Here is an 18,331-nt window from a genome sequence, read left to right on the forward strand (position 1 = left end):
TAGTTCTGCTTGTAACCTTTTTTTTTAATACTTCATCTACCACTGTATTTGTCCAGTGTTTCCTTGCATTATTCTACTATTAGTGGGATTGGTTCCATAATAGACTTGTAACTATTAAATATTATATTGCCTGGTTTTTACTGTAATAAAGTTTTATGTATTGGTGCACTATCAGTGCTTAGGTGTATGGATCATCAAACATATAAAAACTTAACAGAGCCTCCAAATAGGATTCTATAGCAAACAATTTAAAACATCTGTATGTAGTTGCGATTATAAAAAATTGTTTCAAGGACATTTGTTATGTACATCATTTAATATTTTATGAGAATCATATATAAATGCTTTGCAAATTCTTACATACCTGTTTCTGAGATAAAAGAACGATTTAAGAAAGAAAATGAAAATAATTTCATTCAGAAATACATCTTGGGTGATCATATTCAGAATTTAAATTTTCCAGGTGATTTTGACTATTCTTGTGGAAAGTTTCCAGAAGCCTATGCAAGCATGATCTTGTTTTCAGTTTTACCTGTTTTGAACTCTAGAGGTGCTGAAGCCCTGAGCATTAAATGAGTGTTGATGCATGCTAAACTTGGAGAGTTTCACTTCTTTAAATCACCTACACTTCCTGTATTTGGGTTTTTTTCTTGGGAGGTCTCTTATTTCTGTACCGACCACACTTAATTCTTACCTTATAAGATTAGAAATGAAATAAATACTGCCTGATATAGGGTGGACAGTAAGAAGGCAGTTAGTCATACGGCTTATATTTGTGCAGAAATCCTTGAACTGTAGGAAGCCACTTAATTTTCTTCACATCTGTCTTCACCTCCAATTGATTTTGCTACATAAAGGTCTCAGCTATTGTGTTTGGTCTTATATCTTATACTAGGTACTTGACACCTAACTTCATTTACTTGTGATTTTACTTGGTTCTTTCTGATAGTTATTATAGGTCTCATTTTCTAAAGCAGAATACAACTGATTCATCTTTGACTTGTTGACATTGATTTTTGTTTGTTTTTAGTCTTCTCCTGGAACTTAAGCATCATACTATAGGGTGTATTTTTATTCTTCTGAAAGAAGAGACCCATCTATATTTTTACTGAAATTTTGATGTGCTCAGACATCTATCTACCCCTTCAATTGAAATGTTTTTAAATTTAGTATGAAATTCCCTTTAATAGTTAAACTTTAGCATGAAAGATTACTTTTTAAATATCTATATGCAGGCTCTGCATACATCTGGAATCTGTTTTAAGATATATAATAAGTTCCTTGTAAGTTTGAGATCTTAAATGTTTTTTTTTTTATCAACATGATGCATAAGTTTTTTTTCTTTAAAAAACGGCATCTACTTAAAGGGATTTATGACTAAAATTGCTTATTTTTCTACAGAGTTGTCTGCTGGTTCTCAGCTTGAAGAAGATTCTACAGTCCTTATTGATCCTTTTTCTTGGCGTTACCATTTTTTGAAGCACAGTTAATCTAGTTTTCTAGTTTGAGCTTTCTTTTTGGCCATCTTTTAAAAAAAATTTTTTTTTAATCTATAAACTAGCCAAGAGATAGTTCTACAATGTCCAAGTCATTCCAGCAGTCATCTCTCGGTAGGGACACGCAGGGTCATGGGCGTGACCTGTCTGCAGCAGGAATAGGCCTTCTTGCTGCTGCTACCCAGTCTTTAACTATGCCAGCATCTCTTGGAAGGATGAACCAGGGTACTGCACGCCTTGCTAGTTTAATGAATCTTGGAATGAGTTCTTCATTGAATCAACAAGGAGCTCATAGTGCACTGTCTTCTGCTAGTACTTCTTCCCATAATTTGCAGTCTATATTTAACATTGGAAGTAGAGGTCCACTCCCTTTGTCTTCTCAACACCGTGGAGATGCAGACCAGGCCAGTAACATTTTGGCCAGCTTTGGTCTGTCTGCTAGAGACTTAGATGAACTGAGTCGTTATCCAGAGGACAAGATAACTCCTGAGAATTTGCCCCAAATCCTTCTACAACTTAAAAGGAGGAGAACTGAAGAAGGCCCTACATTGAGTTATGGTAGAGATGGCAGATCTGCTACACGGGAGCCACCATACAGAGTACCTAGGGATGATTGGGAAGAAAAAAGGCACTTTAGAAGAGATAGTTTTGATGATCGTGGGCCTAGTCTCAACCCAGTGCTTGATTATGACCATGGAAGTCGTTCTCAAGAATCTGGTTATTATGACAGAATGGATTATGAAGATGACAGATTAAGAGATGGAGAAAGGTGTAGGGATGATTCTTTTTTTGGTGAGACCTCGCATAACTATCATAAATTTGACAGTGAGTATGAGAGAATGGGACGTGGTCCTGGCCCCTTACAAGAGAGATCTCTCTTTGAGAAAAAGAGGGGCGCTCCTCCAAGTAGCAATATTGAAGACTTCCATGGACTCTTACCGAAGGGTTATCCCCATCTGTGCTCTATATGTGATTTGCCAGTTCATTCTAATAAGGTGAGTTAATACAACAGATGCTTCTAATTTCTTGTACATTGTAGTGTCTATTCTGTATTTACCTATATCTTTTACTCTAATTCTGTAGTCTGGTGACACTGAGTTGATCAAGAATTTTTATACTTTTGAGAACACTTTATTTGGAAGGTAATTGGTTTTTGAGCATTTTAAACCAGGGCTTTACATTAATACAATCTGCCGAGATTACTTCTGGCCACAAAACTGTCATCCACTGGGATTATCTTGTTGGTTTTTGGCATCAGTATAATCTTCTTATTCATATTTAAGCAGTTTTTTGTCTGCTTTGTTGAATTGTTTTAAGTATTTTTTTTTTTTTTGCAGTCAATATGCTCTGCCATTCAGGATGCTAGATTTTAGCTCTCCATCTGTCTTGATTGCTGATTTGTATGTAGTAAAGATGGATTCTTGAAAGATTCTCTTTTTTTCCTTATCTGTGGCTATAGGGAAAGAGTTAATGTAGAGCCCTGGTGTTTGTTTCAGTATGTTTTATATTTTAGATTAGTTCATTCTTCCTTTTTTAATTTCCCTTTAACACAAACTCTCATACTATAACTGAAATTTTTCATCATTTTTTTTCTCCTTTTCCACAACTTTCTTAAACATACTTCAAAACTCACTTTTTATTATCCCATATTGCATCTATCCCTTTAGAGACTTGGAAAAATCAGTTACCGCAGTATCCTGCTCTGTGCTCCTCATAAACATATTCTTTTTCTGACTTAGGCTTAGACTTCTGGTATAGTCATTTGAACAAAAAAATATATTTATATATCTCGATTCTCCTTTGCTTTAATTATCACATCTGGCAAAATGGGAACTTTTACAAAATGCTCTTTTAAATATGTTGTCCTTTTCTCTTTCAATGTTTAGATTTTACTTGTTCTCTGATTATTTTTTCAATATACAGTGCAGTTGACTTAAAGTCAACACGACCATCCGTTTTTCCTGATGTGGTGTATAGTTCATTTCTATTTAACTGGGATATGTTGCCATGAAATTGATGGTTACTGTTACATAGGGTATTTTATTTACAGTAACATTTGGAAAGGTCATTTTCTATTCATAACAATTCCGTTTAAATGCATTTTTCAGTGAGTATTGATTTTGAATTAACTAAATCATAGATTATAATCTAGTGTCTGGACCTCAATATTTTTGTCACAGATAATTAAGAGGAGAGACTTATATTTGAGTTTATAGAGTACTTTGAAAAATGTTTTTTAAAAGTAATTCTGAAGTATTAGAAAAATCCTTTGAATTAATGTATGTTTAAGTACACAAATATTTTCATCTATACCAAAATAGATTAACATTAAATGCTAAATTTAAAATTATAGATCAATTTTCATTAAGATACAGAATTTCAAAATCATGGAAATTCATTTGATAGGTGATTTGACTAATGTCCTTTTTCAATTTTTTTGGCTAATACTAAGTATATATTATGGGATGTAGTTTTTGTTCAGTATTGAACTTCAAGTTCTAGGTCTGATGGGAGTTTGCTTAATAAAAAAGTCCATTAAACTTTGGTGACACAAAATGTTTTCATTACTCCTTGCCTTTTTGCAGTAATGGCAATATTGACTGATGTTTTCAGGTAGGATCTCTAAATTCCAAGGAAAATCACTAGTTACATATCTCAAATGAAAGTGATTTTAAGGGACTTAACATCTTTCTTACTGGAGTAATAAATCAAAACCTGTTGTTAGAAGTCTCCTTTTGACTGAGCATAATTTGACCTTGTTGATTGCACATAGAAAATCAATTGAGTAAAGGAACACAAAAGGAAACCACAGGAGGACCTGAATCAGAAAAGTTTGTTTTATATATAGAATTATTTTTTCTCCAAATTTTGCTACCTCTAGTTCCTAAACAGTGATATTAGTAAATAATAGTAAATGGGGTCTAAACAAACAAAAGAACAGTTTAAAAATATTTGGTGAAACTTTGGGTTCAAGAGTAAGATACCCTAACTCTAGTATAAGAGGTACTTTTAACGTGTAAAAATGCTTAGGCCCTACCTAGTTTTGGTTTTCTGACAATATTGGGAATATTTAAGAACTAGTTTAGAGGTCCTTTGATTGCTTAATTTACAAAATGTGTATTTGTAATTTGGACCAATTTTAAGAAGTGTAACCACCTGAATTCTCAATGTAGTTTCCTTAACATAGCTGATGTTTTCTGGATACCTGCATTATTGAAAAAAATAATTAAATTTTTACATTTAGCAGTGGTTCTTACTCTTTTGATAGCTGATGTAGAAACAGTTACTTCAGAGAAAATTCCTGGGGTGAAAGTAGATAATGACATTTTTTAAAATATTTAATCCTGCTCTCTGGTATTGCTGCATAACTTGGAAAATCTGTTCTTTTCACTTACTGGTAACGTTAAGTAACGTACATGATCAGAACTTCTTAGTATGAAATAAGAAACTTTTAGGTGAAAAAACCTCATCTAATTTGTCATCATTTATTATATTTAAGTGACTTTCAGTGATGGTATTGCTTTTCTTTCTTTCAAGGTCATTTTAGAGCATCAAGTTGCTTTTCTATACAACCTCAAATTCCTTTTACTTAAAGAAAACTGGCCTTTCACTGTCTTGTCACTTGAGTTCATATTTTTCCTTTTAGTATTATTCTAGAAGCCCTTATGTTATTCTTTATTCTGCCATTCCAAAAGTGCTTCTCCAAATTATCCTTTCTTATATAACTTGGTTTTCCTACAGAACTTCTGAATTCAAAAAGAGAATCCTTATTCTTTTTTAATCTGATATGAGAGTTAACCTCTATGGAGAATCCAAGGATTTATAAGTTTTTTAAAAACCCTTTACTCTTAATCCTCACTTTAAACCAAACAGTAAAAGATCAGGTGTGGTAGTGCAGATTAGTAATGTGTGGGTTTGGGGTGGTTTGTAACTGATTCTTTCATCTTGGCCTTCCTTCTAGTACTTGAGTCCCTTGAAAGATCAGCCACACTTTAGCGTAAGTTTGAACCTTTTAAAGGGCATGGAGTGTTAGATATAAATAATTTCTGTTCAACTAGTTAGCCTTTCCCTCTCCAATGAATTAGAAGCATGCCTTAATAGGGTAACTTAACTCCTCTCCCAACACACTACTTTTCAAGGATATTTTATAAATAAAATCTGAGGATATTTTTAGTTCCGAAAATTCTAAATTATTTGTTGAGTCCCTCTTCTGTTTTTTATCAACTTTACCTATGGTGCCTCTTGCTTACAGCCATTTTAAAAGTGGCCTCCAACAAGTCAATGGTCTGTTGCTTTGCCTGTAAAACCCTTTTATATCCCAAATAATCTAGTTGTAGAGCCAGCTGGAGAGATCTCTTTGAATTCCTTATTGATAGCCATTATTCAAAAGACAATCTGGATTTGAGAGATAGCTCTTCAAGTTCTGAGAAATGCCATTCTGTTTGGATGTATTTCATCTTGGTTCTCTCATGGGATTTTAGTTAATTCTATTAGAATGTTTGTAAACTTGTAAGATAAATCAGTTTTTTAAATTTAGGATCCTGTCTATAAAAACAATTCTAAAGCTTTTCAAAAAGTTATCTCTTGTAAATTTGGTTCTTTGTTTTAATTCAGCTCGTGAGAGCCTTTTTTTAAAACATTGCCTGACCATGTTTTATATTCCAAATATTGCATTAGGTAGTGTGGATGTTATAAAAGTTGTTGCCTCATTTTGTGAAACAATAATACTCATACAGCAGGAATTGTAAAACAAGATAGCATTCACTAGCAATGTAATAATAGTTCACTTTCTGAGCACTTTCTATGTGCCTGGCAATAAGAAGTTTATCTTTATTTAATTTACTTTTTATAAAACCATACGAGAATATTGCATCACAATGAATTGTTTTGTACCAGAGATTCACATCTAGCAAGTGATGCCTTGGAAATAGAACCAGGCGGTGTGGCAGCAGAGCCTACTTTTCCTAACAACTCTCTTATATTACTTAAAACATTAATCATTTACTTACTTTTTTTAACTAAAGAAACGAACATTTATTTGCATAAAATAGAAAAGTTAATCCCTTTAAATTTGAAATAAATACAAAGGAGCAAATATTGACCAAATGCAGCGTTTCCCTCCTTTAAAAGTTGGGAGCTGGCATTGAAATTTGCTTCTTTATTTTTGGGAAATATAATGGGAACTTAGATTTGGGGTAAATGGGGAATATGTTCTAAAAAAGCCATTTCTATTGAATCATCTTAGCTTTATGTTTGTAGTATACTTGGATCATATCTCAAAGGCTAGATGAAATTAAAACCTTCATGTTTAGCTAATTGTTCACATTTAAAACATACTTTCTAGGAAAGTAGATATAAGCGTGAATATTTTGTCATATTTAGAGTACTATAAAAAAGCAATTCTAATATTTGACATGAATAATTTAGTTTGTTCTACAGCAGAAATTATGTCTAGCTAATCTCAAGCAAGGTCAGTTACTATTCTTGATCTTTATTATTAACTCTATATCTTTTCCCTGTCAGGCCTATTAATATGTTAACCAAGTTATCCAGTTTTTCCAAGAGTGTGCATGTCGTATTTGAGGGCAGGATCAAGATACAGGGATTCAGAGAAAAGATTTTAAATTCAGTGTGATTAGTGAATGTGCAGGTGTTTGTACAGCCTATGATACTGCATATAAATTAACATCCCAGAGTTTGAATGGTTCAAGTGAAAATATTTTAGCTTTATATTTGTTAATTCTACGAATTTACTTTGCTGCAGGAGTGGAGTCAACATATCAATGGAGCAAGTCACAGTCGTCGATGCCAGCTGCTGCTTGAAATGTAGGAGTTTGAAATACCTTTAAAGCATCCTTAATCGTGAATTGGAAACAACCATTGATTGGTTTGGGGGAGTTGGTCATTTACTTGTAATATCCACATTGTTGTTACTGCATAGGCAATGTTTAGATCTGGGATCTTATATGGAATATTAGATGCAGTGATAGTGATACTTTTGTTAATATTCTAGTATAAATAAACATTGGCCTTTTTATACAAATTGAGAGGATTTTTAATAGACTTAAGATAGCTTTTGATACGTAGGGTATTTCAGTAACAATAATACATGCTCTAAAAATATCAAATATACAAAGAAAGGAAAAGTTGATAGAAGTTACAAATTAGTTGTTAAGCAAAAACTTTCAGGATGTATTTTTTTGTTTTGGTATACATTTGTTTCTGAGTTTAAACTAGAATAAAATTGATTTCATGGAGAATCTTCCTGCCTAAGCAGCACACTAGTATCCATTGTTCACTAGTGTTGCAAGTTTCACATATGCCTACCTCTGTTGGGGCTGTCCTTTCTAGTGTGTTCTTGGTACTTATATAGGAAAAGCAAAACCTGTGTGGTTGGTCCTCATTTCCTTATATAGCCCATATTTCTAATTCCTCATACAGTATTGATTCTATTTAAGACTTAGCAAATACAGGGGGGAAAAGTCAACATTAATTACCTACATTTTCACGCAGTACAAAACAAATTTATTTTCATTCCTTTGGATTAATTTGTAGTTTTGAAGTTTTTCTTTGGGAAATATCAATATATGGCATGTTTTAAACTAAATATTTTAAGACTTAGACTTTCCTATAACTTTACTAATAAGTAACCTCTATTTTAAAGGCCAAACAAGGCTATTTTGTGAAAAGGACAGTTTTATTTTAAAGTTAATTTTCTGGTCTTTTTAAAGCTACCCAGAATGGAACCCTGACAATGATACAGGACACACAATGTAAGTTAAAAATTTTAAGCTTTTGTTTGTAAAGGAGATCAATGTAAGGAATTCAGGTTAAACTTTCAAAATATTTTGTATTGAATGTGAAGGCAAAGTCACTGTGGGTGAAATTTTATTTTTTATAATTTTAACGTTGATTAAAAAGTTTATCATTTTAATGAAATCCAATTTATCATTTCTTTTAATTTTTCTGGTATCTTTTGTGTCTCTCGTGTTAATAAAAAGTTTTTACCGCCCTAGCTGGTTTGGCTCAGTGGATAGAGCGTGGGCCTGCGGACTAAAGGGTCCTGGGTTCAATTCCATACTGTGGGTGAATTTTCAGAAACTATTTTATATAGTAATTTTTATTGTATTACTATTAAGAATTTTCTTCATTGCTTCACACATAAATGCCCCCAAAGATTAGAATCATAGTTATATGGGGGTTGTTTTAATAATGAATTTTAATTATTTCTGGTGGACATCTTTATCATGCTTGTTATATTCATGTCTTCACATTACTAGGGGTGATCCCTTCATGTTGCAACAATCTACAAACCCAGCGCCAGGAATTTTGGGGCCTCCACCTCCCTCGTTTCATCTTGGGGGACCAGCAGTTGGACCAAGAGGAAATCTGGGTGATTATAAAATTTGTGTTATTCCCTAAGAAGTTTTGCCATAAAAATAAACTGATTATGGGCAAAAGAAGACTCATTAAACTGTTATTAAAAAATAATTGCATGAAAAGACATGGTGCTCATATTTGTAATATCTTTTTAGTGTTTGAAAGTTGTTCATTTTTCAATTGAAATAGCCTATTAGAGCAAGTATATTTATTACAAGAATAAAAAAGTACTTTTTCCCACATAAAGGTGCTGGAAATGGGAACCTGCAAGGACCAAGACACATGCAAAAAGGCAGAGTGGTTAGTAACTCAACTCTTGCTTTTACTGTAATTACTGTTTTATGAATGATATGCTAATTGAATTTGTGTCATAGTCCTTTCTATTGAAAGACTGTTATAGTTTGAAAGCCATCAGGCTTTTCTATTACTTTGATCAGAGTTAATCTTTAATATGCCTATAGTTGAGAGGTCTCATCTTGATTCAGGGTCTTAAGAACTTTCCTATCCAGTAATGTTTATAGTATTCAATTTAAAAATCAGTGCGGAGACTGTTTTCTGAACCTGAGATCTACCCTTCCCCACTGACGTGATTTCCTGTATAGTTTTTAAAGTCTCTAGAATGTTATATGACAGTGATGGCGAACCTCTGGAGCTCGGCGTGTCAGCATTTTGAAAAACCCTAACTTAACTCTGGTGCCGTGTCACATAGAGAAATTTTTTGATAGTTGCAACCATAGTAAAACAAAGACTTATATTTTTGGTATTTATTTTGTATACTTAAATGCCATTTAACGAAGAAAAATCAACCAAAAAAATGAGTACGCGTTTCATAGGTTCGCCATCACTGTTACATGAGTTGGTATTTTAAACTAGAGGCCCAATGCATGAAATATGTGCATGGGTAGGGTCCCTAGGCCTGGCTGGCAAACAGGGCCATTGGGGGGCTTTTGCCAGCCCCGCCGCCAGTCACCTCCTGCTGCAGGACAATCGGAGGCAGGGGTCCTGCTGACACCCACCTTGGCTAACCTGGGCCTGCGGGCTGGGGGCAGCTTCTGCATTAAGCGTCTGCCACCAGTAGTCAGTGCGCTTCATAGTGACGGGTCTGTTTGCATATTAGGCTTTTATTATATAGGATTCTTAATCTGTTCTGGTTAACATTAGACTAGACTATAAAATTAGTGTGCATAACTTGTTTCATATTGCTTTTAAAGAGATGTATTGACTTGATTCTCTTTCCCAATGAATAGGAAACTAGCCGAGTTGTTCACATCATGGATTTCCAGCGAGGGAAAAACTTGAGATATCAATTATTACAGCTGGTGGAACCATTTGGAGTCATTTCAAATCATCTGATCTTAAATAAAATTAATGAGGTATGAGTTTAAAATACGTATAGTATTTATTCATCACTAATATATTTCCTAAAGACATTATTGCATGGTTTTGTATTAGAGAAATAATTCAATATAATCTTTTTTTTTTCTTTAAAATATTTTTATTCGTTTCAGAGAAGAAGGGAGAAGAGGGCAGGAGAGGTAGAAACATCAATGATTAGAGAAAATCATTGATCGGCTGCCTCCTGCACACCCCCTACCAGGGATTGAGCCCACAACCTGGGCATGTGCCCTTGTCCGGAATCAAACCCAGGACCCTTCAGTCCACAGGCCAATACTCTATCCACTGAGCCAAACCAGCTAGGGCTCAATGTAATCTTAAATCATCAATATGGAATGAAGTAGATGAAAAGCCAATAGTTGAAGTATGATAATATTTAAGTCTTAATGAATATCAATGTGTTCTTTAAATAAAAGAACATATAACAAAACCATTTTTTACCATAGGCTATAATAAGCAAGACAAGTTCTTATGGTATCTCATCAATGTTGTAATGAAACATTATTCAAGGACCTATTCTAATGCTAAATTCTAGTATTAATAGATAATTAGTGAGCTTATAAATTTAGATTCTTGAGCAGTAAATTGTCATTATTAAATTACTATAAGGGCTGTAAATGGATCAATCTTTGGAATGTCATTTAAAACTTTTACCAAAATCATGCCAAATCATTATTTCAAGTCCATTAGGCATAAGTGATAGTTCAGTGCCATGAAGATAAAATCTGGGACGTTTAAAAAAACAGCGTGCTAGCAATGTTGGTTTTTCTCCTTTTAGATTTTTGAAAGTATTTTTTATTTAATGATTGATTATGTCTGGAAAGACTTTGAACAATGTTTGAAATAGTTTTGTTTTTTATGTTTACAATTGCAGGCATTTATTGAAATGGCAACCACAGAGGATGCTCAGGCTGCAGTGGATTATTACACAACCACACCAGCATTAGTATTTGGCAAGCCAGTGAGAGTCCATTTATCCCAGAAGTATAAAAGAATAAAGGTAAATGTCTTTTTTTCAGATTTATATTGCCATTCATTTAATATATCATTTTAATTAACTTTAGCTACTTTAAATTGTTGCTAATAACTAGGATAATATTAACTAATAATTATAGTGTACCTACCAACATTTGACATGCCCGTTTTTCCTATTTACTAAATTAAAGAAACCAGAAGGGAAACCAGACCAGAAGTTTGATCAGAAACAGGAGCTTGGACGTGTGATACATCTCAGCAACTTACCTCATTCTGGCTATTCTGACAGTGCTGTCCTTAAGCTTGCTGAGCCTTATGGGAAAATAAAGAATTATATACTGATGAGGATGAAAAGTCAGGTAATAATACATGTAGAGATTTTGAAAAAGACTATTCCTTAAAGTGCTTTAAGATTTATTTGTGTGTCTGTGTATTCTCATTTTAAATTTAAAAAAAGCACGGGGAAGTAATTTTTTTTATCTCCTCATAGATTAATTTTTTTAGCTACACGATATTTTCTTCCACATTGAAGTAGATGCATAAGGTAAAGCATCGAATAAATGGAAAGTAAAGCTCTCTTTTGCTCAGGCTAGTTAACAGTATTTGTTTCCAGGGTTTGCTTCCAAAAATCTTCCTATGTGTAGGTATTTAATCTCCCTTTTTTTTTTCTCTTGTTATTTCAACTGGGATACTGTTGTTTCAGAGAGAGGGAGAGAGATAGAAATAGAAACATTGATTGGCTACCTCCTGCATATCTCCTACTGAGGATTGAGCCTGCAACCTGGGCATGTGCCCTGACCAGGAATCAAACCCAGCTACCTCCTGGGTACAGTGCTCAACCAACTGAGCCACAACAGCTGGGTTAATAGTTACTTTGTTTAACAGCATTTTTTATATCCTTTCAGATTTTTTTAATAATTTTTTCTTTTCTTACAGAATTTGATTAATATCTACTAAGCTTATTACTTTTTTGCAGGAAGCCTGTATATAGGTAGTTTTATATTTGGTCCTACCTAATAAGTGGATAGAAAGAATAGTAAGCACCATATTATATACAGTTCTCTAAGAAATAATCTTTCTAACTTTTTAAGGCCTTTATTGAGATGGAGACCAGAGAAGATGCTATGGCAATGGTTGACCACTGTTTGAAAAAGGCCCTTTGGTTTCAGGGGAGATGTGTGAAAGTTGACCTGTCTGAAAAATACAAAAAATTGGTACTAAGGGTATGTAGAACTTGATTTGTCTTACGAATATTGGGTTTAGTAATTGAAAGAAAGCAACCTCCTCTTTTTTTTCTGGTCTTCCTTAGTAGCAGAAGTTTTCTATCTGTTGTTCTGTAAAAGCACCTGGATTCTTTGAACAAAGTTCTGCTACCAAAATGTTTATTATCCACTGATTAATTGAAATGTTGATTGTAAAAAAACTGCTGACTAAAGTTACCTTAAATTCTTAGGTATGTTTATAGGGATGGAATAAGCTTAGTTGGTTATATGAAGGATGGTCATCAGTTATTAATTAACTGGATAATTATGTATTCTGCAAGTGAATATTTTAATATGTTAATTTAACGCAAAATTTTGTATTTTTAGATTCCTAACAGAGGCATTGACTTGCTGAAAAAAGATAAATCCCGGTAATTTCATTTTGTTTGTGTGTGTGTAAATAATGGTATATTAAACTATTGTTTTCCAACTCAGAATTAATTGATGTATATCTCCTTGATTTCAGAAAAAGATCTTATTCTCCAGATGGCAAAGAATCTCCAAGCGATAAGAAAACCAAAACTGATGGTTCCCAGAAGACTGAAGGTACAACTGAAGGTAAAGAACAAGAAGAAAAGTCAGGTGAAGATGGTGAAAAAGATACAAAAGATGACCAGGCAGAACAAGAACCCAGCATGCTTCTAGAATCCGAAGATGAGCTACTGGTAGATGAAGAAGAAGCAGCAGCACTGCTAGAAAGTGGCAGTTCAGTGGGAGATGAGACAGATCTTGCTAATTTAGGTGATGTGACTTCTGATGGGAAAAAGGAACCTTCAGACAAAGCTGTGAAAAAAGATGGAAATGCGAGTGCTTCAGCTGCAAAGAAGAAGCTTAAAAAGGTAAAGGAAGATTGTATTGATCTGTTTTAATAGAAAACTAGACAGATAAATGTTTCAAATTATTTACCTTAGCAGATTAAAGAGATTCAGTCACTTATATTAGGTGTGAACTATAATACAAGCATTTAAGTCTAAACTCTGCAATAATTAGATTAAATAGGACCTCTTAAAGTTGCCCAAAAATGACAGTGCAAAAAGAGGACTTCTTAGTAATGAAGGGAAAATACTTAAAACTATATATACTTCTACATTGTAAGTACTTTGAGGCAGCTGTATAGTTCAGCTTGTTTTTTAAAAGATGAGGTATGATTTTGCAATAAATTAACTGACCAAAAGATGATTAAAACATTTCCACTCATTAAAAAATTGTTGAAAGTAAAAATTCTTCCTATATGGGAAATGTACACTTGATCAGATATTTCAGTAACTTTTAAAATATTTTTCTTAGAATAGATGTTACAAATAGCATATAAGATGAATATAAAAATAGGTACATGATACAAGGAACAATAAATAAAGCAAAGACCCATGTTTACTAAGGATAGGAGCATTAAAATGTCTTTGAAGCCACTTACATTAAATGGTTCTTGAACCCTGGCCAGGTACTTAGGTTGTAGTGTGGTCCCGAGGCCAAGGTTGCAGGTTCAGTCATCAGGTCACATACAAGACTCAACCAATGAATGCATACATGAGTGGGACAACAAATTAATGTTTCTCTCCTCGCATGCCCTCCCTCTCTTCCATTTCCTAAAAATCAATACATAAACCCTTTTTTATCTAATAAAAGGCTAATATGCATATTGACCGAATGGCAGAGCTGCCGGTTGCTGTGACACACACTAGTGGTCAGTGCGCTCCCACAGGAGGAGCACCGCTCAGCCAGTGCCCTGAGCTGGGCTGATGACTGGAAAGCACATTAGTGGCGGCGGGGAGCGGGCCTAAGCTGTCAGAGGGCTCCCGGACTGCAAGAAGGTGCAGGCCAGGCTGAGGGACACCCCCACCCTATCCCCAGTGCAGGAATTTTGTACACTGGGCCTATGGTTTTTTTAAAATTAGGTTATTTATTTATTTATTTATTTATTTAATATATTTTATTGATTTTTCACGGAGAGGAAGGGAGAGAGATAGAGTTAGAAACATCGATGAGAGAGAAACATCGGTCAGCTGCCTCTTTCACATCCCCCACCGGGGATGTGCCCGCAACCCAGGTACATGCCCTTGACCGGAATTGACCCCGGGACCTCTCATTCCGCAGGCTGATGCTCTATCCACTGAGCCAAACCAGTTTCGGCAAAATTAGATTTTTTAAATCCTATTCTATGGTTTCTTTCTAAACAACATTCAACTATTAGAAAGTTTTGTGTTGTTAATCCTCACCTGAGGATATTTTTCCATTGATTTTTAGGGAGAGGGAAAGAGAGAGGGTAAGACAGAAACATCAGGGTGAGAGAAACACATCGATTGGTTGTCTCCTGCACTTGCCCTTGAGCAGAATCGAACCTGGGACCCTATCCACTGAGCCAAACTGAGTAGGGCCAACTATTAGAAATTTTTACCTCCAGACTCTTAAAGAGCTTGTGATTATTAAACATGTATTGCATGCTATGCATTTTTGTAAGCTCTTTATATGTTAATTAGCTTAACCCTCACAGTAACCATATGCAACAGATGTCTTCATTATCATTATCCCTATTTCATGAATGAGGAAATTGAGGCATGGAGAAGTTTATTAATTGTCAGTGGCCATACTACTTATAAGTGGTCAAGCCAAAATTTAAGCCTAGGCCATCATTCTCCAGAGCTTGATTTTTTTAAATTTTATTTTTTTAACTGCTACACTGTTTTGGATTGGGTATTCTCTAAAAAACAGTTGTGTCACAAGATACTATTTTCCAGAGGGCATCATTAAGTTATTTATAACTAATCAGTTACTTGATATACTAGAGGCCCAGTGCACCAGATTCATGCACGGGTAGGGTCCCTAGGCCTGGCCAGCGATCGGGGCTGATTGGGGCCTCCCTCTGTTCTGCGCCACCCCCCTGGTGGTCAGTGCATGTCATAGCAAGCAATTGAACTCCCGAGGGGACACTTTGCATATTAGCCTTTTATATCTATAGATGATAGATAGATAGATAGATAGATAGATAGATAGATAGATTTTCTAGAAATATAAAAGTCTCCAAACGCTTAGAATATGACTATCCTCATCTATTTTTTGCTCTCCGCATAAGGCAAGCCTTCAATTATTTAGTTTTAAAACAAGCTAAGTTTTTTAAAATCAGTGATTTTTAGAGGGGAAAAAGTCAGTATTTTGAGAGAATGAATAAAGACAAAGACGCTGTCCCTTTCCCTTTAAGTAAAGCAAATGGAAGGGATGCTGCAGGATAATTGTTGCAGAGTAAATTTGTCTTTCTTAACAGCGTCGTTTCCCAGGGAATATGGAAGGTTTTGTCACTCTAGATGAGGTTGGTGATGAGGAAGATTCGGAGCTTCAGAAACTTCGTAAATCGGGCATGGCATTTAAATCTGGTGACAAAAATGATGATGGTTTGGTTGAAATTAAGGTGGACAAGATCGAGGAACTTGATCAAGAAAATGAAGCAGCGTTGGAAAATGGAATTAAAAATGAGGAAAATACGGAACCAGGTGCTGAATCTGCTGAGAATGCTGATGATCCCAACAAAGATACAAGTGAGAATGCAGATGGCCAAAGTGATGAAAACAAGGAGGACTATACAATCCCAGATGAGTATAGGATTGGACCCTATCAACCCAATGTTCCTGTTGGTGAGATTTAAGGTTTTGTTCTTCTCCTCTCACCCTTCCCAAACTCTTATATAAGATTTTTAAATTGGTCTTACATAAGCTCTGGTAGCATTTTATTTATTTTTGTATAGAATAATTTGTTAATCTTAATTGATATATTCTTTTTTTTCTTACCCAAGTCTCCTGATTTTGTATTATCTTTTGTTATCATTACAGAAATGTATTCTTTTCTCAAAGCTTTCTAAGAACTTCACTGGCTTTTTGTTTTGTTTACCTGTTATGTTTCTGCCTTTTTTAAGAGTATAATTAGGTGGGACCTTGAACATCAATTAAATACAACTATTAACTAATGTCATTTTTTGTTGTTGGATTTTGTTTTAGCTTAGGCCATTTGGACTTCTCACACAAAAATAACATTTGAGAACACTAAATTACTCAGTTTACTGAATTTGTAAGAATATATGTTTGTGTTCTAGGTATAGACTATGTGATACCTAAAACAGGGTTTTACTGTAAGCTGTGTTCACTCTTTTATACAAATGAAGAAGTTGCAAAGAATACTCATTGCAGCAGCCTTCCTCATTATCAGAAATTAAAGGTAAGGCTAAATCTGAAAGAGGACAGTTCTTTTGTGAAAACAAATAGTGTAAGCTAATGGAGAGTAAAGCATGTATATAACATTTTTCTTTATTGATGGGCCATAAGCAGTTTAATTCTAGAAACATCTATTCTGCCACTTTTTATAGTATCTTCTAATTAAATGATAATTTAATAATTTCTAACCATGTTAAAAATTTTGTAATAAAATTAAATTTATTTTTAATATTCTCAAATGGATATTGGGCTGTAATTTGTCTAATTTGGAAAATACTGGGAGCCTGAAGACCAAGTGACATAAAGCCTTTTTAGCTTCATAAAGTACTATGTCCTGTCATACTTAATGATTTTTACATTGACTTTATTATTTACTAATAATGACACTCTTCAGTAAGTTTTATGATTAACAGGATATAAAGTTAAAGGGGTAAATGCATAGAGCAAAAAATAATCCAAATACCTATTTGGATTTTTTTAAAATTCTATTTTATTGTTTAAAGTATTACAAATAGTAGTACATATGTCTCTTTTTTTTTCCCCATTGACCTCCCCCTAGCCTCCCCTATTCCCCGGCACATGCCCTCACCCCTCACCCCTAGTGTCTTGCGTCCATTGGTTATGCTTAATACAAGTCCTTCAGTTGATTTCTTAAAGTGGGTATTTTAGTTAGTGGCTTCTTTAAGGACGGAATAATGAGATGGATAACAGGGAAAAACCCTAAAAGTAGAGGAGTTGAGCACTCATAATTGTAGGTAACTGTTCTGTAACACAAAATTACAAGAGTAGTTAGTCATCCAACATGTTCTATGCATTTATTAGGATAACATTGAATTTAGGAAATCTAGTTCTTTGCAGTATCACATGTTTTAAATGCGTTCTTTGCTGTGAGTATCTTATCATGGATATGAAAAAAGAATGGTGGTTATTTTCAACAGTAGGGATAATTTTATATATTTCATCTGATTAAGCTGTTTGATGGCAGAAACGATATGTATTACCTAGAGATATATAAATATAAAAGTGGTCTCTGGTTGCTTGACACTTTATAAAGAATACCATGCTTTCTAATATTTTCTAGCTATTCTAATTTTCTAGATATTCTATAAGAGGTAGCTCTCTTATTTCCTATTTTAAATGAATTTGTCAACTTTAAGAATTATTATGTAGCCCTGGCCAGGTGCTCAATTGGTTAGCGCATCATCCCCATACATCATGGTTGCAAGTTTGATCCCCAGTTAGGGTACATACAAGAGTCAGCCAATGAATGTATAAATAAGTGAGCCAACAAATTGATGTTTCTCTCTCCCTTCGTCTCTCCCTCTCTCTCTCTCAAATTAATAAATTTTAAAAGTGAGAATAAAGAATACTTTAAAAAATATTATGTAATACAATATCTTGCTAAGGATAAATTACTTGATACTTTCCAAGATGGTAATTTTTCTTCTTTTTAAGGATATAATGGCTTCTAATCTTCATCAATTTACAATAACTACACAGTTGATAAATTTCAGCCAAAAGTAAAGAAACTTTGAATGTTTTACAGTAGATTTATTTTTATTTTATTTTATTTTTTTTACTTTTATTAACGTCTTAACAGATCTTTGGAGTCCAGGAGCTCTAG

The 18,331-nt window shown here is 34.0% G+C and overlaps 1 protein-coding gene across 10 annotated transcripts in view; it reads left to right on the forward strand.

Annotated features, from left to right (window-relative positions):
- MATR3 (matrin 3) overlaps positions 1–18,331 on the forward strand; it is a 30,786-nt gene that overhangs the window by 9,688 nt on the left and 2,767 nt on the right. For 2 of the 10 annotated variants that reach the window (XM_081090796.1, XM_081090798.1), the window contains exons 2-14: positions 1,402–2,491; positions 7,261–7,322; positions 8,228–8,269; positions 8,777–8,889; positions 9,124–9,176; positions 10,124–10,249; positions 11,146–11,271; positions 11,438–11,605; positions 12,338–12,469; positions 12,836–12,879; positions 12,975–13,347; positions 15,912–16,134; positions 16,590–16,711. In XM_081090796.1, the coding sequence (XP_080946922.1) occupies positions 1,580–2,491; positions 7,261–7,322; positions 8,228–8,269; positions 8,777–8,889; positions 9,124–9,176; positions 10,124–10,249; positions 11,146–11,271; positions 11,438–11,605; positions 12,338–12,469; positions 12,836–12,879; positions 12,975–13,347; positions 15,912–16,134; positions 16,590–16,711 (2,496 nt within the window). In that variant the 5' untranslated portion in view covers positions 1,402–1,579. Of the gene's footprint in view, positions 1–1,401; positions 2,492–7,260; positions 7,323–8,227; positions 8,270–8,776; positions 8,890–9,123; positions 9,177–10,123; positions 10,250–11,145; positions 11,272–11,437; positions 11,606–12,337; positions 12,470–12,835; positions 12,880–12,974; positions 13,348–15,767; positions 16,135–16,589; positions 16,712–18,331 lie in introns of all 10 variants that reach the window. The other 8 variants (XM_081090797.1, XM_081090804.1, XM_081090802.1 and 5 more) reach the window with 7 other exon arrangements.

The sequence above is a fragment of the Myotis nattereri genome, assembly GCF_964212035.1.
Source record: "Myotis nattereri genome assembly, chromosome: 5".
NCBI classification, from domain to species: Eukaryota; Metazoa; Chordata; class Mammalia; order Chiroptera; family Vespertilionidae; genus Myotis; species Myotis nattereri.